The following is a 24235-nucleotide window of genomic DNA, read 5'->3' as shown; positions in this document are numbered from 1 at the left end:
TTTTCCAGATAATTAAAAAAATTATAATTAGAGGCGCGGCAAACAGCAGCGCGGGAGTAAGAGAAGTGGCGAAAACAACAGGAGTAAATTTCACGTATATGCTTTTTTGCGCTTCTGTCTCACTCCCAACGGCTCTTCCGTTTTGGCAGGGTTTTGATATAATTGGAATGTCTAAATTTCATTTTTCATCTCTGGACCAGTTGATGAAATCTGCTACAAAACGTACAATGCAACCTTCCATAATCGGCAAGCATAAAAACGATGCAAGGGTACAAGATGAAATCAAACGGAGTGTACTTGAGAGGTCACAAAAAAAGCAAAGAATTGCTCGCCGAAAGAAAGGCTCCACATCCTCTCAGCCTGACATCATGCTGCATCGAGAGCGAGTTGAGAATTAAAAAACAAAAAGTTTTCTCCTCTACGATGTTTAATTAGCTAAAGTTAATTAATTTTTTGCGAAAAAAGATATTCAACTTTTTTGTCCTGCTTGCTCGTTTGAAGCTCAGTCACTCACTCTGAAGATCCTACGATCCCACCTTTCCCTCTAAACCATGCAACTTTCTTGTCTTTCGCGTCCTTGCCCACTAGGGACATTTTTCACAATTAATTAATCTAACTCTCTTTCGTTTTTCTCATCCATCCGTTTCACTGCAGCCAGCCGGAGAAAATCTCATCGGTCCTGCTGGCAGCGGACGTCTGCCGCCAGCCGTTAATCGATCTGCATACGTAGCAGACAAACTGGGGCTCTTACAACAACAGCTTCCACAGGGTCCCCACCAGCAACAGCCTCCATCGGCACCATCCAATCATCAATCGCATCATCCACAACCCCAGCAATCTCCACAGCAGTCCCAGCAACCTGTTAGCGGAAACCATCTGCAAAATCCAGTTCAGCAACAGCATCATCCCAGCAATCTAGGCCCCCACAGGGACGATGGCTCTAGCGGTTATGGAAGTCCCGATTCTGAGACATTTGAAACGCCCTCCTCCCAATGACGCCCAATGCCATGATTCTGTGTGGCCATTTAGTATCAACTGCAGCGTGTTTCATGAATTTGATTTGATTGCAATACAAGGTTTATTATTTAGCGTATTCATACTACGTAAAGACACATTAGTAAAAGCCAATTGCATTTTATTTTTCTTATTAACAGTTCCATTCCTCCCTCTAAATACATCTCCTGAAAGTATATCGAGCTACCATACCAGAAAGGCGTTGAATCTTTATTTTTTAAAATGCAATTTACACACTTAAATGCGCCTTTGAGAATAATTCGATAAACGCCGTCGTCTCAGATTTTTGATCCTAAGGGGCCGTTCATAAACCACATTGACATATGAAAGGAGAGAGAGAGAGAGAGAGAGAGAGAGAGAGAGAGAAAATGGGGGGTTGAAAAGAGGGAAGGGTGATCCCAAAATGTCTACCAAGCTTTAATCCGACTGTTTTTCCTTTCTCACACTTCTAATCATGACAAGGTCCTATATAGCAATCGGCTCTGTTGTGAGAATGTTTGCATGAATTCCAAACGTTTTCTTTTTGGTGAGACATATTTGCAATCGAAATATTATTTAGATCATCCGATTATTATAAATACTAAAACTGATTTTGTTTTGATTATTTTTGTAATATTAAATATTGTCAAATTAGTTTTGATTTCCGTTGGCAGTCTTAGGCTAATTAATACTAAAATATAATTTGTCTTGATTTGCTTAAAACTACTCAGCCGGAATCAAAAACGGTTTAATAATGTTAAAGTCGAAATCTACAATTTAATATTGTCGAAATACTAAAAATTACTTTTTTAAAAGCTATCAATTTTGCATGTTCAAAAAGCGTATTGAACAAGTGAAGGACTAAAGAATGCTTATTCCATTTTTTAATTAAATTTAAGTGAGGTAGAGCAGAAATTCTAAAGATTTCATACATTTTCATACCATGTTTGAAACATCAAAAAGATTTACTTCAAGAAGAACCTATTTTGGCCCTATTAGGAAGAGCAGTAGATAAAGAACACTAGATTAAGATTGTCGCTGGTGTTTCCATTGTTTTCACATCGGAACATGTTTGTTTTGCTTTCGATATATATATATATATATATATATATATATATATATATATATATATATATATATATATATATATATATATATATATATATATATATATATATATATATATATATATATATATATATATATATATATATATATATATATATATATATATATATATATATATATATATATATATATATATATATATATATATATATATATATATATATATATATATATATATATATATATATATATATATATATATATATATATATATATATATATATATATATATATATATATATAAATATCTTCTGTGATGCCTACAAATATCCATGGTTGCTTGTTTTACTATTTTGGTCTCCATAAGTCTGTGTATAAAGTGTCTGTAGGAGAGCGCAGAGCACATTCAATAAATACTCGATCCGTAAACGATGGTATACGTATAAATTGATATCAATATCTTGGCATCGTTCCAAAAGCGGCCCTTACACGTTCAATATTTTTGTTAATACTAGAGAGTGTTGACAAAAGTATTGTACGTGTAATGTAAAAAAGGAAAGGAATGTTAGTCCGATACTTGGTTTTGCTAGAGGCCTTATATACTACTGCGTACTCCGCAAGTATCGCGGGAGGAGGATATGTGTTAGTAAGTATAGGGGTGCTGCTATTCTTCATGTTCTAGTTATTTTCCATCAACCTATTCCCGCTACGAAGCCAAAGAACGACACCAGAGAGATGATTCCACTATCTCGACTAGATATCGACCCATCAACTCATGGACCGGGGACCAACGCACAGTGGTTGGAAACGCCAAAAACGTGAACTTAATTCACTAGAGGCCAAACCATCGAATATATTCACAGAGTGTCTTTGGAGGAATTGTTCGTATGAATATTTCCCACAATCTGATAATAGTTGAAATTAGGCATGGCTTACTATGATCGAACTAAAAAAACTAACTTTTTATCCTGACGAGGTAGAAAGTTGGTATCTTCGACAAAGTTTTAGAAATGCTCATAGTGAAGAATTTTGTTGAAGAACTTGAGCTTGTAGGACTAAAGGTTATCGATTTATAAGGCGTTTTCTATGGCAACCCCCTTAAATCTAGTTTTTTTTATATAACTTTTTCCATTGTGACTTTTTGTGCAAACTATGTTCTATCTTCTAAATAAATGTGTAGTTTAAAAGTTATTGAAGACTTTTACATTTTTTTACACCAACTTCAACTATGTATAAGAAAGAAAGGTGCAAACCAAAATACACGAACAGGCACTTTTTCCACTATCTAAACTATGCACAATAAAGAGAAGAAGGTTTGGTGCGTGGCACTCTAGAACCCTATGAATAGGGTAAGTTTACTTTATCATGTTTTTTTACCTTTTCCATACAAAAATCAGCAAAAAAATTTTGTTTTTCAATTTTTTCCGTAAAATTTAGTAATTAATGGTATGACATCCTTTTGTAAGCATTAAATTCATTATGACATGTCTAACTGGGTATATATCAGTTTAGGATCTCCAATGATATTAAAAACTTCACATTTTTGCTCCCACACTTAAAAAATCTGAAATATTCAGATATATGTGAAAATAATACTTGTAATTGAATATCAAACCAAGAATTTCAAAAATTGTGGCATTTTTTTTGCTGATTTTTGTATGGAAAAGGTAAAAAAAACAAGATAAAGTAAACTTCCCCTATTCATAGGGTTCTAGAGTGCCACGCACCAATCCTTCTTCCCTTTATTATGCATAGTTTAGACAGCGAAAAAAGTGCCTGTTCGTCCATTTTGGTTTGCACCTTTCTTTCTTATACATAGTTGAAGTTCATGTAAAAAAATGTAAAAGTCTTCAATAACTTTTAAACGAATGAGTATTTTTACATGCAGTCTTCGGCAATATTATGTAGTTTTGAAACATACACATTTATTTAGAATATAGTTTGCACAAAAATTCACAATGAAAAAAGTTATATAAAAAAACTAGATTTAAGGGGGTTGCCATAGAAAACGTCTTATAAATCGATAACCTTTAGTCCTACAAGCTCAAGTTCTTCAACAAAATTCTTCACTATGAGCATTTCTAAAACTTTGTCGAAGACACCAACTTTCTACCTCGTTAGGATAAAAAGTTAGTTTTTTTAGTTCGATCATAGTAAGCCATGCCTAATTTCAATTGTTATCAAATTGTGGGGAATATTTATACGAACAATTCCTCCAAAGACACCCTGTGAATATATTCGATGGTTTGGCCTCTAGTGAATTAAGTTCACGTTTTTGGCGTTTCCGACCACTGTGCAACGGCTTTACTTCTCTTCCGAGGGAAGACGTGACCACAGATTTTTTCACCTCAGAAAAATCTCAACGACCTTGGCTGGGATTGAGCCCAGACCAAGTGGGCTTACCACTCAACCACCGGCGCCGTCGAAATGATATTTGGAGTACTGTTTAGTTTTTTTCATACTCCCAATAGCGGTTATGCATGTTGAAAATTGTTCTACAGTTTCAGTATTTTTAGTTATACCGCTTTGAAATTGAAAAGTGTCGCAAGTTACTCCGTTTGACGGTCCCCAATTAATAATATCGAAACGCTCAAACTTATATTCAGTGCACTCAAAGTGGATAGAGGATAAGAATGTGTAACAAAAACTGGTGATTTTGAAATCTTAAACATAAAGAATTGATATTTAAGTAGAATCCGCTTGGCTACCTGGTTGGATGCACTCTTTTCGGGAGACTGCTTATCAACACCGGGAATGTGTAAAGCCAAATATAAGACTAACAGCATTATTTAATTTGTGCAGCTGCGTGCTACCGTGTTACCAGGGTTCAATTAGAACATCCTGAGAAAATTTTCTATAGCACACAAAATAGCCCTTATCAGCGCTATTAAACCAGTCAAAAGAATTTAAATTTGACAATCTTTTCCTACATCAACTATGATTTTCCCATGGATGGAAAGTATCCGAAAGAAAAAAAAACGATTTTAAAACATTCGACCCAAGTTCGTTCGTTATTGTTTCCCACTAATTTCATGCATCGAGCCACAAATCTTGAACATAACAACGCTTGTAATCCACCTAACAGTTTGATGAAACATATCGATTGAGATCATTTATAACATGATGTATAACAAAGTGTTTGATAACGTATACCACATGGGATAGTTGCAGAGCTCAGAGAATCGATCAAATCAGCATAGGACAATATCAGTGCGAGAAATCTTGAAAGTTTGCTCAAAGTGAAAAGTGTACGGAAAAGAAATTCAAAATAGAAGGACAATCGAATTATTACTAATTAGAAAAAAAATTCTCAATTGCTTCTATCATTGCATTATGTATCAATAAACTGAATTTCTCTTAAGGGGTTTTATATGTTGTTCTAGGCATATCTCAATAAAGAGATATGTCCTTTAAATAATAAATTTACTACTTAGTGTGTACTCACATTCCAATGACGATTTGAGAGCTCGAACTGAAATTGTAGCTCTATTTAACACTCAACATCAACGCGATTATTTTGAAATAGATTTTTTCGCGCAACATATTTCGCATACCATTGAACTAATCGATCTGAAACTTCCCAGCATTCTTTAAACTCCCAACAGACAGTAATTGAACAAAGAAATTCTAATGCCAAAGAATAAATTGAAAATCTTTGAAAGCATAATTTTTTGTAGGGAAATCGTCACCATTATTGAAACATTCTTTTTTCGTCAAACCCTTCGTTAGATTAGTAAAGAATTCTAAAAACTAACGTTTGTTTAATTGTGTAATGTTCAGTTGAGCTATTCACGGTTTTTTTATGCCCAATGCAGGCGAAAAAAACATGAGTACTTTATAATATTCACAGACTTATTATGAGTTTATTTAATTAAGTTTTGCCATCTTAGGTAGAGAGAATTATACAAATCGGATGTAAACTTCAACCGTGAAAATCGGACAGAGACTCTTCACTATCAGAAAAAAGCTGTCACCCGAAAAATTCGGCAAAGAAGAACCACCAGTATAAAATCAGTTTAAAAATTAATAAATCTTTTACAGGGAATTACGTACAGGGGATAAATTCTTTACAGGTTTTTATACTGAAGGTTTTGTTAAACAGCTTTCATATCAGATTGTTAAGCTTGAAGCTTATATCCGATTTTTTACATTCTCAAACCCCATTTTAGGAGGCATATTCTATTCTCGCGACTTTGATTTTCGGTCACTCAAGTGAACCTATTAATTTAAGACACTCTTTTGACATTGAAAATGTCTTACTGTACTATCTGGGGTGGAGTGTCATTCTAAAATCAAAAGATGTCACGTTTTTGCGTCACTATTTTGAACGCTAATGACTTTGTTATTTATGAACGGATTTCCGTCTGGCTGTCACCAAACAATTCGGAATTAAGTGAAATTATGTTTTATTGCTATAGTGTTTTTGTATTTCAATAGCACACTATCGAAAAACAAGGAAAAATGAATATCTCGGAGAGAGTGAAAACTCCTATACATCAGTTAATCTATCCCCGGCAGAGCCTTTAGCGACTCAAACGAAAACGAAAAGTTATTAAAAAATGTGCCGCGAGCCTGTTTGAATCAGTTGTTGCTCATTTGCCAGACAAGTAACATCGTGTCTATAGCTTCTAGTACGACAGATTTGAGCACCTAGCACACTACGCTTCTATGAATGACGTCATCCTCGACTATTTAAAGAATATCATTCCTCGAGCGAGTTCATTCTCCCGTCGAACGTCGGGCCGTAAAGAACAGCAGTAGCAGTCAGGCATGTTGACAATGCGATGAGTGCTGCATTTGATCACTTTATTTACTATACTTCTTCTGAACATCTGATTATTTACTATAATTCTTCTGAACATACTATTGAGCTAAACCGAACCATTATGTCACAAAAATGTATAGTTCGTGGGAATCGAGTACTGATACACAACCATGCACTGCTAGGCCCCATGCAAAACTTACTCAGACAACACTTCGTTAAAAGTTTAATAACTTCTTTTAACAAATACGGATTTACTAGCAGTCTTCGACAAAGTTGTAGACAATTAAATTATCTTTCTTATTTTCACTTACAGTGATAATACGATGCATGCAGTGCCACCTAGCAGCAAAAATGCGAGCTAGTGGGTTTTCGCCAAATAAATTGTCGAAAAATCCCATACAAATTTCAGGTACGTTGGTCCGGTAGCTAGACTTGTTTGATTTGCTTCAAATTTGGTGCAAGCACTCCTGGTGGGACCCGGAATCGACTCAGCGGTGGGCCGATCGCGTATTCAAAAATTCATTATTTTTCTGGGCAGTCTAATATACATACACACAAACATTATCCCAACTCATCGAGTCGATTGATAGGGGAACATGGGGAGACTTGACCAAGCGCAAAATTCTATTATTAGCTATGACGTGTTCTATTAGGTTCCTAAAAAATTTCAAACATATTTTTAAACTTGTTTCGACCCCTTAAAGTAATTTTGAAAGTTTAGAATAAGAAATACTTTCCTTATAGAAAATGTTCCGTATTTAATCGATTTGTGTTAAATGATGTAACTTTTATCAAACTTTGTATGGACATATTACCTCGACTAATAATTACTTTTTAATTACTCATATATCATCTTTTTCCTTATGAAATGTTGAAATGGTTTTACATAAATCGGAACATTGTAATAGATATTACTAACATTTGCACGACATTTTACACAACAACTAATGTTGGGGAGACTTGACCAAAATTTTATGGGGAGACTTGACCAAGTGGAAATAAGCGGAATAAAGATTCAAAATTTCTGATAGTTACTATGCTGTGGTACCTACTGTTAATGTTAAACACGTCGCAAAAAATCCCACCTCAAACATCAGTCTATATCTTTTAGTACTAGTAAACAAAGTTAGCAGTGATATGGCTGATTTCGTGACGTGTGAACAAGCAATGTAAGCAGTACAGTTAATCCTTAAAAAAAAAAATTATGAAATGCAAACCTTTTATATTTTTACTGTTACTTAAGGATCTCGACAATATGTAAAATATGAAGACAGCATGTTTTACGTCTTAATTTATTGTTTTGATTTTACAAAATTCTCTTGGTCAAGTCTCCCCAGGCCTTGGTCAAGTCTCCCCATGGTGGGGAGAATTGACCAAAAAACTCATCTCTGAAAAACTTTTATAACTTTGGAAAAAATAAACCAAAAATTCTACAAAAAATCTTGAATATGCGCAACACTGCTGCGCATTACGTTTAAATGATTTTAAAGGATTGAAAAGGTGTTTAGACATTTAGGTAGGTTTAGCTGAAAACCTCTTGAAAGTTGCAGCGAATTCTACACTTTCTTTTCAAAAAAATTTCAAAAAAACTGCTGTTTAACCCCATCGGATTGTTCATATTTGCTGGAGACTGCATAATAAGAGAAAAGACGATTAATAGGAAGCGGCCGTCTCGGTGAACTGACTGCTTTTTTTAGTTCGCCGAGATCCATGTTAGTAGCGCTAATTGCATAAAATCAGGCATAATAGTACAGGGTGAGAAGACGATTGACAGAATGCGGCCGTCTCCGTGGTCTGCATCAATTATTTTGTACAACTCCGTGCTAGTAGCCGGGCCAATTGGAACAAATATCTCCCACCCGTAGAATATTTTCATTAGCAAGCAAAATATCCCTTATCAGTGCTATCGAACCAAAGGCAAGCAAAATATCCCTTATCAGTGCTATCAAAAGGATTGAAATTTGAAAATTTACACCAATTATTCCAGAATCGAATTCATGAACATGAGGACAGACGTCAGCAGCATCCAACGATCTTCGAATCCACCCATCAACACTAATGCCAACATCAAAGGTTTTTATTTCAGAACCATCATAATTATATCAAAGAATAATTTAAAAATAACGTGATTTCTTTGAATATCATTAGATATGAATTAACAGACCAAAGTGTAGACACGACACTCCCACCCATCTTTTTTTATATTTTTTGACATTTGATGAACCTATATGACATCGACGCATGTCAATCTTACCCATAGTGTCGGGCATACCCACAGTTCCACTACCCGATTTGAATAGAATGTCATAACAAATTTCATTTTTGCAATAAACTTTCAAGTTCAATAAATATTAATATTAATATTATACAATATAATATACAATTTACAATTTTGTAGATTCCTGTTATCCATTTGAACCCGTAGATAAAGATCTGTGTTTAACACATTGAATCAAATTATATGGTAAAAATTCCACATTTCGTTGCGCTTAAACACGAGTATTTCATCATATTCAAGCTATTTTTGTTATTATTTTGTTATTAACTCTTAGAAACAAAGTGAAGATATTGATACCAATTTATAGATATTCCATCAATTGAATTTCAAAAAGTTGTGATATCCTCAACATTTTTTAACGTTTCCGTAGTAAAATGGCCCGCTGAAAACGAAAATGCGATCGCAAAAATTCTGTATGGCACAAATTGTGAGATATTGCGAAAAACCCCGATATTATATTTTGAAAAATTGGCCATTTACTTTAACACAAATATCTTCAGCTGTACTCTACCGATTTTAATGATTTTAATATCATTTGATCGACAATTGTAATACCTATCGATTGTTCCTACAACATGTTTTGGTCACTATAACTATTAGATCTCTATTCAGTAATTAATTAAACGATAATTGCCATTTTCTACAAAATTTTGGATTTTTTTTTGTTTGACTGCAAATTACTCAAAGAAGAACGATTTTTTTCAATATTTTTTATTCATGGGTATTGAAATATGTTCAATTACGAAAATAATGAGCGGTTGTTCATTGGAATCTAAATAAAAATCTAAATAAAAATATAGAATTTTTGTAAAACATACAAATAGTCAATTTTTCAGAGTTGCACCTTTCTCGTATAGAAAGGTTATGCAATCGGTCGGAATTTCGACTTTTTAACCGAGAACCGCATAACCTGTTGTAAAACTGTTGTTAAATTTTATTTCTATTAAACTTCCGGTTACGACTCCGATAGGTCATCAATGATCTTGATTCGCAAATCCATGTGATCTTGCACACATTTTAATATGTATTGCATCATTTGGACATCATGGTGGCACCAGTTCATATAAAAATTTGCTGTGTAATCGTACTCTTTAACCCGTAACTCCGGAACTGAAAATCGGATCAATAAAAAAATCAATAGCGACCGATGGGAAGGTAGTTCCTTTCATTTGAGACTAAGTCTGTACAAATCGGTCAGCCATCTCTGAAAAAAATCGGTAAGACTGTTTGACACATAGTCACATACACATGCGAAACTCTGAAAAATTGACTTTTTGTGTGTTTTACAAAAATTCACATAACTTTTATATTTTTATTTCGATTCCAATGAACAACCGCTCATTAGTTTTGTAAGTGATCATAATTCAATACCCATAAATAAAAAATATTTAAAAAATCGTTCTTCTTTGATTAATTTACAGTCAAATAAAAAAATCTAAATTTTTCAGAAAATGTTGCAGGAATAATTGCAATTGTCGATCAAATTATATTAAAATCAGTAAACTACAACTAGAGATATTTGATGAAGTGAAGGGCCAATTTTAAAATAAAAAAAACGGGTTTTTCGCAATATTTCAAAATCTATTCCAAGCAGATTTTTTTCGACCGCATATTCGTTATCAGCGGGCTATTTTACTACCGAAATGATAAAGAGATTGTGGGGTTACAAATCACTGTAAACTAGTGTAATTAACGAAATAGTGCTGCACCTCCTATAATAGGGCGAAGACAAGCTCATTATCCTGTCTTAAAATGCAAATCATATTTAAAAAATTTATATTCTGAATACCCAACTCATTACACACAGGTCAGTAATATATGCGAACTACGTTACTAGACTGCGTTTCTTGAGTAAATCCTTAGTCGCTGAATCCGAATTCATTAGAAATCGATTCTAACCATCGTATGGATTGTGTGGATCCACCTACGCTCCACGCGCGAAAGCCTACTCGGAAGCTAATAAACGGTAAGGCCGTTGAGAAGGACGGAATCTCTACCGAAATCTCTACCGAATTGCGTGACCGTCTGTACGATGCAATTCACTACGTGATCGGGATAATCTGGGAAGTAGAAGAAATGCTTTCGGATTGGGTGGATTCCAGAAGGATCACAAACTCGACTATAATAACTATCAAGGCATTTCGAACCACAATGATATACTCTCTGGTGTTCTATTTAGCAGGTTGTGCCGTTGGCTGAATCCTTTTCGGCGAATAACAACACACAAAAAAAATTATCGTTCGCCTACATCCAAACTTGACGAAATACCGAGATATAACCGTGTTCCGTTCAATTTTACATGAAAGATGTGCTTTCCATGTGCGGTTCCATAAAATTACATTTATCAATAATCAAAACAAACGCCATTTTTTTAATAAAATTCCGTGATTAACGAAATTCAACGTCATGTAAAATTAAAATAAAACGTGGAGCTATATCATTTTTGATGCTAGTATTTGTCAGGGTCAGGAGACGTGAATTTACACGATTTTTTCTAGAACGATCAACGACGAATTTTTACCTCGCAACAAAATCTGAATAAATTGCGAGAATACAACTTGGGAACTCATCATCCGTAAGTTAATTTTAAGACAATGTAAGATTCAGTGCTTCAAAACAAACTGTGGAAGATAATACTTGAATATGCTCTTCCGACAAAACTGATTAAGCTGATGTGAGAGACATACCCGACTTGTTTGTGTTGTTAGATGGGTAGAAGCCGGACGAAGCACTCGGTAAACAATTGTTCAACGTAGCACCCGAAGGTGCGATACGAAGATACAAAATTAGGCTTAGCAGAGATTTTGGAAGGGGTCGTCTACTGCAGGATAGACCCCGCGTTCGTCTGTATGCAGTCAAGGAACCTGCACGTATAGCGGGTGTTCTAGAAGATTGGAGAATGGCTGCCCAAGATTGAGTAATTTGAAAATCTAAAATACATTCGGCCATGATTCGAAGCACCCTTATTAGTCGGCACCGGCTATGATAATGATATTAGTCTAATGCATATCACTTTTAACTACACATTGCATTTCTAATATCTAAGGGCCATTCATAAATTACGTAACGCAAAAATCGCCCAGAATTGACTCCTCCCTTCCCCCATGTAACAAATTGTCACAAATTTCTCCATCCCCCTCTCCGCTATTACGTAACAAATTCCTAGAAAAAAAAATTTTCGGTGAAAACATGTTACGTAACGATCTAGCCAACTCCCCCTCCACCCTATGTCACAACATGTCACAACTTGTCATACCCCCTAGAAAAACTCTAGAAAGAGAACTGCGGAGACTCCATTTTGGATCGATTGGATTCGCGTTTAGCTGTCAAAAAACGAATACAATCGAACATTGCCTAACCTTATAACATTGGACGTGTTGCCATGCAATGCCGGGGCATACGTTGCCAAAAATGCTGTTTTTATCTCCGCAGTTCTCTTACTAGAGTTTTTCTAGTACCCCCTACCCCCTAAAAGCGTTACGTAATTTATGATGGTCCCTAATGGGCTACCTGTTTTCGTCTACTCGCAATATTATTGAAAATAATAGACATTAATATTACAAAACATAATTTATGAGGGATAACTGGTTCAAGCAGTCGTAAAGCGATACTCAAGCATAGCACAATGTTTCCTATCAATTAAAAAACCGAGAGTGACTTCTGGAGGAGTGATTGTGTACTGTCTAGGAAGAAGAGGTGTGTCAGAAAGTCTTTTGTCTACGTGGTTTATGAATGCTTCTAATTGCCATAACAAAAACAGAATTGCTATCACAATTTCAGTAGACCTTAAGCGTGAGACTACTCTTCCCCTATAAGAGGAGTTTCTTGCAAATTTCTTACTGTCTGCGATTTCCTTAAATCAGCTTGCAATGATGATACAGAATTCATTGGTCTTGCCACAAATATAATCATTACGTGAAGAGGCAAATTTGCAGTATCTCAAAGCAAACGCACTAATAGTTCAGAAATTTAAAGGTTTAGATAAAAATAGTAAAGTTCAATTTACTTGTGCCGGGAATGGTCTATTTTTACGAGATACGGATATCGAAGGAAGCAGATGGCAACAACTTCACATTTTCAATCAAAGTATTCCAACGCCAAAGAAAAACCATTTCTAAATCACAAAATTACAAATAGATTTAACTTATTTTTTGTGCATTTAAAAACAGCAGCGTTGAAGCACACAGTGGAAGCAACAAAAGACGAAAATTTATGTATTAGTCTAGGCCGAACAAAATTTGGTAATAAATTTCCCCAAAATCAAATATTATGATCGAACTACTGTTTATCTTATAGCAATTAAGTGAGCAAGTTGTTAATTTATTTCTCTCATCGCACTGTAAATACCGACACAAAAAGAGAAGACAAATGGATAACTTATTATTACCATCAATAGAAAAATTTATTTAAATAAAAATTTGCATTAAGAATCTCCAGAAACAATGCAAACTTAGTGAGCAAGAGAAACGAATTAATGTAATTAGTCGGAAGAATATAAGCTAATACAACTGTAATATAAAAGTAACTAGCAGAAATCGTTTTATAAAAAGGACTACATTTTTGAAGACATATCTCTTTTTGTTTCACTGTATTACCAAAAAACAAGAGTGCAATCTGGACTAGGAGGACTAAGCGACGTGTGATTACAAATTTGTATTCTCAGTTACCTAATTGTTTGATCAAGAAAGCAATGGGAGCCTCTTAAGGACATGTTTATGTTTTGTATTTCTGCGTTTTCGCATTTTGTACGAAGTATCGACGCATGTTTCGCTCATCCCTCATATATGTTATGAAGAACTGCCACAGTTGGAAGTGGACAGCTACACGATATTGACAGCAAATGATGTTCGTCTAGGAATGAACACGGAGATATAAACAATCGTATACACATTATTTGTGAAAATAATAACTGATATGTGAACAACTATATATATATATATATATATATATATATATATATATATATATATATATATATATATATATATATATATATATATATATATATATATATATATATATATATATATATATATATATATATATATATATATATATATATATATATATATATATATATATATATATATATATATATATATATATATATATGTATATATATATATATATATATATATATATATATATATATATATATATATATATATATATATATATATATATATATATATATATATATATATATATATGTATATGACCATTTCCTGAAAAAAGGTGACGCAAAGTAAAACAATATTAAATTTAATCATAAGGTATATTAATTCTCCGAAAGCCAATAACATTTAAGATAGGCTAAATGGGATGAAAACTAGCTTACTATTTAGAAACGCACTTCATTGCATTGCATATTCCGAAATAGGGTTTTAATGTAATTTAATGCGAAGGAAACATGCCCACTGTTATTGCACAGTTCCCAACAAATCGAACTGCACAGTATGAAAGTGTGATGAATCAAAAGTGCAACTTCTTCGACCTGACAAATTATTGACATAGAAAAGTGTCAAAAACAAACTTCTTCTTACTTTTAGTAGCTGGAAGGTCAGCATGGCTGCCAGTATCCCGGTTTTTATAATAAATTTGATGGAAAAAGTTAATTTTTTGTCGTTTTCATATCATTTCATTTGGCAACCGTGAAAAAAGTGTGATAGCGAAGTGCATCAAAAATCCAACTTTCAAAGCAATAAGCAATACGGTGTAGCCTGTGTGAAGCGGTTTGACATTTGACCGAGATCAAGAAACCGAAGCGCCGCTGAGGATCCGCTGGACGAAGTGTCCGCTGAAGCGGTGATGCCTAGTAAGCAAACCTGAAATCCACTCGTTGCCCGGCTAACTCAAACAAAGAGGTAGAATCAGGTTTGGTCCGACGGAGCGGAACGATGTCGGACAATACATGTATGAAAGTGATTTGGCGGAACGATTAATTATGAGGCTGAGAACAAGACTGCGTTCAAAATTCACTGCTAGCGAAACCGGTTTAAGTAGCAGAAAGAGCGGAAATATGGATGAAAAAACCTTTGCGCAAAAATGGGTTATAAAAATATACCACCTTTATCTTGAGAGGATAAACATTCCAATTTTATCCTGAGAATGGTTTTAGGAACGATTTACCTCATACCATTGAAAATCATCATTAATATGAATGTCGATTGAAAGAGGGTGGTCAGTATAAGACAGAAATTGACTATTAACGCCATTTTTAAAACAAATATAGCGGCTTCCGGTTACCACAAAGTGATGAAAATCATTATCAATATAGCTGTCATTTGACAAAGGTGAAGAGTGAGGACCGAAATTGATCATTGCCGCAATTTTGTAAACTAAGATGGCGGCTTCCTGTTACCACAAAACAGTGAAAACCATTACCAGTGTGTATGTCATTTGAAAAAAAGTGATAAGTAGAAAAGCGAAACTGATCATTGACGTTATTTTGAAAAACCAAGATGGCGGCTTTCGATTACCGGAAAACAGAGGAATTATCAATATGAGTCTCATTTGAAAGGGAGTGGTCAGTAGAAGATGGAAATCGATTATTTTATGGGGGAACCCAGGGCTATTAAGAACGTGATAAGTCAGACCCCCTCGGTTTCTCAGCAAATTGTAAGGCTTTCTGACTATCGTACATATCCGTGCAACCGCTATTCTGAATCATTAAGGTTCAAGTTACCTTTTTTAAGCATGTGTTAGAATTGAACGCTTGGTAGTGTGCGTAGGAAAAATTGTGTTCAGCTTTGCCACCAGATTATCCATTTAAACCTTTTTAAAACTCTAAAATAAGAATATCAGTCGATTTATTAGATCATCACGATTCAATTCATGCAAAATACCTGCTGGAAAAACCATCGGCTTAGCTAAATGGTGCTTTTGAAAAAGTGGCTGTGGTTTTTTCATTGCGCAGTTGTGTTGCGTACCCCAGCTCGTTGTGGTAGTGTGATAAAAAATCACAGCCACTTTTTCAAAAGCACCATCCAGCTAAGCCGATGGTTTTTCCAGCAGATATTTTGCATGAATTGAATCGTGATGATCTAATAAATCGACTGATATTCTTCTTTTAGAGTTTTGAAATGGTTTAAATGGATAATCTGGTGGCAAAGCTGAACACAATTTTTCTTACGCACACTACCAAGCCTTGAGGTAACTTGAGCCTTAATTTTGACAGATGAATCTCAGATACAACGTGTTTCATTTTTTTTTGCTTCCTCAAAACAAAATCATTATAATAGTAGAAACGTGATAACAACAAAAAATGAAAAAAATAACAGGTAAGTATTTTAGAAAGCTTGAGACTCCCATTTTATGGAATGATTTTTGTGTGGGTGAAAACACAGATATTTTCAAGACGCTCACCACTTTTCTGAGATATGAGCGTACGGGACTAGTCAGATCACCAATTCCATCAACCACCCCTCAGCGGCTTGCGTCGACACACGATTGCCATGCCACAGCAAAGAAAATACATGATGTTCCAATCGATATTTGTGACTACCCAGATTAATTTTCTTAAATCAATTTATTCTTATTTTGCTTCTTAAGGAATTTCTCCAATAAAGATTTCATTGATAAACATAATTCCATTGTAAAAAAAAAAAAAAAAAATTTACGGTCAAAACTGCCCCGTAAAGGGAAGTCCGAATTACCCGTACATGTAAACGGATGGAAAAACGTAGAGTTCTAAAAATCGTCGCGTAGTACTGCCATGGAGTGGCGCAAATCAATTTTTATGGCTTCAAAATATAGCTGAGGTTTCGAACTAACATTTAGTACCCGATAAATGATAGCGAAAATGGGTTATAAACTGAACTATGGCTTCCAAATGTCACGACGATAGTTTATAAACCTAAATCGGTTTAAGTCGAATTTGAATGACAATCTCTCTTTGAGAGCGTTGTCCTTCTGTTTTCTCAATATCCCCTCGAGGGTGTTGATATATCCGCAAATCAAGGTGTCTTTTATTCCCTTGGGAATGAAACATACTTCAGTATTGTTTATATTATCTGCTTACGCCGAATTTGAATGATGTCAACGGTATAAATAGAACTGGAATGCACTAATAAAATAGTACAAATTGCATTTATAAGAGCTGAAAATCCTTGTTGCACGAGCCACGATAATTACGAAAAGATTTTGTATGCGGATTTAACTTGCTAGTAGACTTAGTTTGGAAGCTGAATTAAATTTTCACTTCGGATTCTACCAAACATAATTTAGTAATTTAGATGAACGTTGCAGCTTTGCAGCTGCAGGATTGTGAACTGAGAGAACTTCTCTTCATGCTCCCCTTGACATGTAAAGTTCAAAACAAAACTATCAACACTATATGAAAATGTTGATAAAAGTCGTCAAACATTTTGAAGGACATGTATTTAAAGTAATTAAAAAACATATGTAATTTTTTTCATCCCACGGTCGCTTTGCATGGAACGAGTGGGAGGGGGTGGTAAATGCTACGTTATTTATGAGGGGGAGGCTAGAATTTTGTTACCAAATGCTACGAGTGGGGAGGGAGGGGTCAAAAACCGCCGAAAAAAGCTACGTCATTTGTGTACGGCCCCTAATAGGCTCTCAAAACCAGAACTTCTGCTCTAACGGGACGACAACCGTTAGCAGTCGTTTTATGCGATCATAAGTAATGTTTGCTTTGTTGGACTTAACGTCTGCATGGCGGTCACGACGGTTGAAGAGCGGAACGCGAAACGTTAAAAACAATTTCAGTATCTGGATCGGTTGGTGTATAAAAGATTTAAGGTTGGACAGAGAAAGGGTAAAATTCGCAAACGAAAAAAGCAGTTTTTTTTCCACACCGTATGTCAGATCTTCATAAAAATCAATCAGCAGTACTGTAACAACATTCTACATACGCTGATTGATTTTTATGAAGATCTGACATACGGTGTGGAAAAAACTGCTTTTTTCGTTTGCGAACTTTGCGCAGTCTCTGTCCAACCTTAAATCCACCTAGTAATAGCGGAGTCATAAGCGTGCAAACCTTACATAGTTTCGTTACATAGGACATATTTTAGATTTCAGAATGACATCTAGCCCCAGATAGTGGAGCAAGACATCTTTAATGATCAAATTATTTCTGACCAGTAATACATTGGTAACACGCAATGTTACTTTTTCAGCAGTTGCTGTGTGCAAATTATACTAGCAAGCCATTATTTTGAAAAACTAAAAAAAATAAAACAGCGTAAATGACCAAAATTTTTCTCTACTTCAAAATTAAATTAAATTGAATAAATGAATAAAAACCATTACATAATACTAATTGATACTTACGTAGTAAAACAAACAGTATTTAAACTGGTACTGTCACGAGTAACATTTCCACTGACAGAACGAAACACTAACGGTAACCTACACTGGGCTACAAATGGGCTACACCAACTTTGACTCCTGCTTCCACGAAGGCCAAAAGCAAATTGGTTTTACCACCTTTTCCTACTCTTACTAAGACCTCTAAATTGAATTATGGTTAGGATCCCAGGTCGATAAATGCCAAATTCTCTTCTTCACACAGTTCCAAGGATGGCGTGGAGTACATTTTTTCCCCAGTACAACGTTCTAGGGCTAAATAAGATATTTCGTTATTTTTCATGGAAATACCGAAATAACGGTAAACATATATCTGATTCTCTGCTACTGCCGAATTAATTGTTTCACTCATTAAATGCTCTTTACAGGGATACCATATGATGATCCATATATTTGAATATTTTAGATTTCGATGTACGTGTACCGATATTTCGGTACTTTCATTAGAAATAACGAAATAACAGGATTTGATACAACCTTCCAGAATATAATAAAAACTGTAGCATTCGTATTAACAGCCTAAAGTGTATTCTACTTCACTACGGTTATATCTCTGACATTACCCATTCATCTTTTTGAACTAATGGAAATTTTGATTGTTTCTGCGTTATTGCTACGTCATTAAAAATGGCTTAAATTGTGCTCGCTTCGTCATATAAATTCGTTTGCTTAAGCCTGACAATACAAATATCATACTATAAACTCGGATCGAGAACCTGATTCCTTACCAAATTAGACAAAGTAATTCTGCTAGTTTATTTATGTTTGTGAAATATGTAATAAAACCTGATATTCCGACTCCGTTAAACTACCATGTTGAGCCGTGTCAAATAAATAAATGTGTCAATTTCTTGGTTTGATCGATTATTTTTGCTACAATTTAAAAAATAAGATGTATCGTGATTTTTCGATAACCCCATATGCTTATTATCGTTAACATGAACACATGTGATAAATCTTTAAAATTGCACTCAAACCAATAGCACCAGCACCAGAGTTATAGAAAAGTTTAAGATTTTCGTGAGGTTACAACGCAATGAGATATCGCTTTTCTGAGAAAGGAGCGTTGTAAAGTCACGAATGTTCGAAGATGCTTAAAAAGAAACAAAACAAAAAAATAATAAATTAATGACACTTTGTTTTAGTATGTTATTTAGAAATACATCATAGAAGATTGGTTCTTGATAAAAAATCTCATGGAGCAGATATTTTGATTTTTATAGGAATACGTTGAAAGCTCTAATTTGTGAAGCGTTGTAACGTCATGTTACATTACACTAGTTTACAAAATAAAAATCTGAACTTCAATATTCGAGCACCATTTCTGATGTAAAATTACGTGCTGAATCCGAAAATTTACAGTAGAACAGTTTTCGTGTTACAGTATAAAAATGAATTTTACCTGTAAAATAAAAAGTGCGTTCAGTAAAATCCAAATTTCTTCGGTTGTAGTGCATCGATATGAAATACTATAACGTTGAATTAAAGGTAATTTAATGCACTTTGTTTTAATGCAACTACTGGTTCTGGCGTTATTTACGAATCTTTTTCTTAACTTTTCGCCATTTTTTGAAGAAAAATGAACGTTTGGTCAATATTTTGGGCAAGATAGAGCGATCCTAAAAAGTGTTTTATGGGAAATTGAAGCCTACTAATAACCAATGAAAATAAGCATTTATTAGTTTTAATCGGATGGAAATTTCGAAAGCCATTTAATTTTTTATAGAATTGAGATTTTTGTGTTTCTCTGGGTCAACTTATTGAATCGTCTCGATTCCATTTTTTTCTAGGGCTTGTTTCATTATATATGAAGGACTCTCTGTCAGTATTCTGTAAAATAAGTAAAAGGAAGATTTTTTGAATGATTTTAATGAGGGGTAATACTCGAACTCGTTTATCCAAATGATTCAAGACTTCTAATAATAATTTCATGCTCAATGAAATTACAAGTCATCGAATGATTGGTATGCAATACTGCTTGTCATATTTCCAAGTGTATTACATAAAATAACACTCTTATGATACAAATTTCGTTGTAAACTAAATCCTCACATGTCATAGAATTCGTTTTTTTGAAACGCTAGCTGGTCAACTGGGTTTTGTACAATGTTAGTACAAACGAATCCGTAGAAATATGTGATTCTACATACGTCAAGTATTATAAAATTAATAATATGTAAAACTTTTAATTTCTTTTAATTCGTGTTTTAAAATTATGTAGGACATCGAACAAGACTTATTTTAGGTTTAAAATCTCAAAATCGGATCTTCAGAATAATTTGAAGAACGTAGAATATTTTGTAATTTCACGTAGATGTTTTACGCAATATATTGTAGTATATTGAAGTTTTGTGAACCAGTACAGTAAAATCGATACATCGTGGAAGCCAATGTGAATCCAATATAATTTCAAATTATAAACTTCAAGATGTTTTAATAACGTAAAATAAATTGTCAATAGAACAAAACGTGACGAATTCGGTGGATAAGTCATCATTCGTGAAGCTAGCGTCCGAATTTAACATTTTGCACCGTCATAAGCTTCCGATGTGTGTATCAAGGCGTTGTGGAGCGTGCAGTTTACAACGTATTTTGAGCATATACGATTATGTATGACACATGTAAATATTATGCGTATTTTTAATGCCAAATTTTTATTAACATTAACATCACTGAGCCTGTAATTATTGTTATCAGAGGTCTTGAATCATTTGGATAAACGAATTCGAATATTACCCCACATTAAATTATCTCAAAATTCTTCAAGTTACTTGTTTAACAGAATTCTGACAGAGAATCCCTCATATATTAAGAAACAAACCCTAGAAAAAATTGGAATCGAGACGGTTCAATAAGAGAAACTCAAAAATCTCCATTCTACAAAAAATTGAATAACTTTCACAATTTCCATCCGATTTAACCCAATAAGTGCTTTTTATTGGTTATTTGCAGGCTTTAATTTCCCATAAAAATATAATTTTTAGAATTGCTTTATCTTGCCCAAAATATTGACCAAACGCCAAAATGACGAAAAATTAAAAAGTTCAATAAACCCACTGAGACGTCCAAAAAATTGTTTCAAAATCGTTCAACACGGGTCCAATGATGGACGTTCGTTGAACGGTTATTTGGACGTTGTCCAAATTGGTCCAACGAACGTCCTTCATTGGACGATTTTGAAACCAACCGTTCTTAGAGGGAATTCGTAAATATCACCAGAACCGGTAGTCGCACTGCAACAAAATGTTCTAACGATCGAAAGTGAAATCAATTACCTTTAATTGAATATTATAATATTTCATATCGATGCACTACAACCGAAGATATTTAAATTTTTCTGAACGTACTTTTTATTTTAAATGTAAAATTCATTTTTCACTGTAACTTGAAAACTGTGCTTTTTTTGGACATCATTTACGGATTCAGCACACGATTTTACATTGAAAATGACCACCAGCTTATTTAGTTCACAAATGCTGAAAACTAGTGTTATCAAACGTAAAGCAATCCACTTCCAGTATATTTAGTTTATGTTGATTGAATCTTTCGTGAAATTTTATCTACTTTCCGAATCTGTAATAAGTTTTGATGTAGGCGTCCATTTGATAAAGTTATAACAAATTTGTGGAATGAAGATTCGTCAAATCGTTGTAATATCACGAAAGAATGTGTCGTATTATGAAAAGCGAACATATCATTTTCATCACTATCATGTAGCTCTGTTCTATATCACAAAATTTTAAAGTTTCCAGTTTTCGTTCGCGTGCGCTAATGGCGAATATTGTTTCGGAGTGCTTTTTTTGAAAAATGTGGTAGCCGGAAAACAAGAGTTTTGTTGGCAACAAAAATAATTAAACCAAGAGCATTACCGTGATTTTGGATATGTCGGATCTTTTATCTAAAGTCTTGTTTTAGGCGAGACTCAACTGCTGTAGTAATTGAATATGGGTTGGTACTAGAGCTTCCATCCCGGGAATTTATTTCCCGGGAATTTTTAATTTATTCCAAAAGGCTTCGGTTCTGCGAAAGAAATTCTGTAGGAAATATCTTTACCGGCAAATATTTGGAGTGAGCAATGAATGCAGATTGTGCTTTTCCAACTGATTTGCAAATCAATGGACTAAAATTAGGCTCGCTGATATGTTCTCGTGATTTTTTTTATGTATGTAGTCCAAGCCTTACTCAAAACACTGCTAAAAATGTTGATATTTTCAGGCAAAAATGGATTAATTTGCCGGCCGTTGTACCAAAACATTTCCTTACAGTAGCGTTAGTGATGCGATATCTCTGCAACCGTTGAGCTGATCAATCAAAATTTTTTTACAGTGCTTTTAATAGTTTATTTTAATAATTATATCTTGAATGAAAGGGCTTGCAATCAAATTAGTAATTGAAATAGCGGTAATTTCTTAAAAAATCAATGAGGTTTTGTTTCAAAACTTGGGATGGTTTGTAGTGATATCATGCTTAACGCAAACACTATTTAAAATAATAAATGTTTCTAGAACGTCTGCAGAAATATTTTATCGGTTCATCGAATGCATATTTCGTCTAATTTGTTATACCGTAACTGTAATATCTGTAAATTTTTGGATGCATGAAAAGAAATGCATAAAGCTGTAGCTGTCCAATATCATGCGCATCCAAACTCTTTGAATGTCGATTTCAAGGATGCTGGCAGGATTTTTGAAGGGATAAGATCAAGCAATCCAGATACTCGCCCGTAACATTTTGATTCACACTTAATTCGGAATGCTGCTGGTCCTACTGCGACGGAAATGGATTCCATATATCACATTTTCTCATTTGATCAAAAATAACTGCACAATACACTGAAGCAGCTCAATCTTTTCATTCAAGATTACCAAAGAAGGTGCTTTGCATTAAATTGATCACATCGTCGCTGTTGTGCTATCTTATGACAAGCGCCATTTTGCACATTTCGAGAAAAACGATTTTTAAAGTTTGAGATTGAGTATCTTGAAACTTATAAATGGTATAAATAATTCAAAGAAGACAAATGATGCTTCTATCTATGCTGCATTAATCTCTCAAATATTACGAGAATCGGTTAACTACATTGCGAGTTTTCTTTAAAAATGTAAACAAAAGTCGGTTTCACACGTGTCATAGGTGTGTATTGATGACAAAATTTGTATGGCGTGTCATAATCGTGCATGGAAAATTTTCCATAGAAAAAAATCATCAATTATTAACTTTTATTCATATCTTTGGCTTCATTTGGTCTATAAACAATCGGTGAGATGCATTTTGAAGGAAATGAGTCAGGGAATCTAGAAAAAATAGTTATTTTTGGTTACAGTGTTGCCAAATATGCTATATTTCCAATTTAAAACTTAAATTGCTTTTTTCTCACAGTTCGTGCATTTTTGTTTCGAAAATGATTATGCCATTGTGTTTATCAGATAGTTTTACATATAAAAACATCTCATACATAAAGATAATTTGAGCCAACCCCTAGACACAGTCATTTGAAGCAAAAAATTAGAAATTTCTCAGCACGTTTCTCGCTATATCTCAGTAACCAAGCAGAATGTCAAAATTCTGTAAACGCCACTTTGTAGAGATTTTTTAGACAAGTAATGTGCCATATCTAACTCAGTTTACCCCAAAATGGCGTTTGTCATAAGATAGCACAACAGCGACGACATTCCATCGTATCAAAACAACGAATTCCAATTTTGGTCAATAACTCCAGCTGCTGCGTTTAGTATATCGTCCAATTGTAATCGTAATTACCAAAATTTATGTGTAACCTAAATAGCCAAGAAAAATCA

The 24235-nt window shown here is 34.1% G+C and overlaps 2 protein-coding genes across 4 annotated transcripts in view; one reads left to right on the top strand and one right to left on the bottom strand.

The window, feature by feature from the left end:
- Positions 1-2055, top strand: part of LOC131689180 (LIM/homeobox protein Lhx8-like) — a 426496-nt gene extending 424441 nt beyond the window's left edge. For all 3 annotated transcript variants that reach the window (XM_058974093.1, XM_058974091.1, XM_058974092.1), the window contains one exon: positions 655-2055. In XM_058974093.1, coding sequence (XP_058830076.1) covers positions 655-996 — 342 coding nt within the window. In that variant the 3' untranslated portion in view covers positions 997-2055. The remainder of the gene's footprint in view (positions 1-654) is intronic.
- Positions 1-24235, bottom strand: part of LOC131689179 (calumenin-B) — a 64029-nt gene that overhangs the window by 210 nt on the left and 39584 nt on the right. The gene's annotated exons all lie outside the window — the stretch shown is intronic.

This window comes from Topomyia yanbarensis, chromosome 3 (genome assembly GCF_030247195.1).
Source record: "Topomyia yanbarensis strain Yona2022 chromosome 3, ASM3024719v1, whole genome shotgun sequence".
NCBI classification, from domain to species: Eukaryota; Metazoa; Arthropoda; class Insecta; order Diptera; family Culicidae; genus Topomyia; species Topomyia yanbarensis.
The sequence above is the reverse complement of the archived record's forward strand: the minus strand, read 5'-3'. Positions and strand labels throughout refer to the sequence as shown.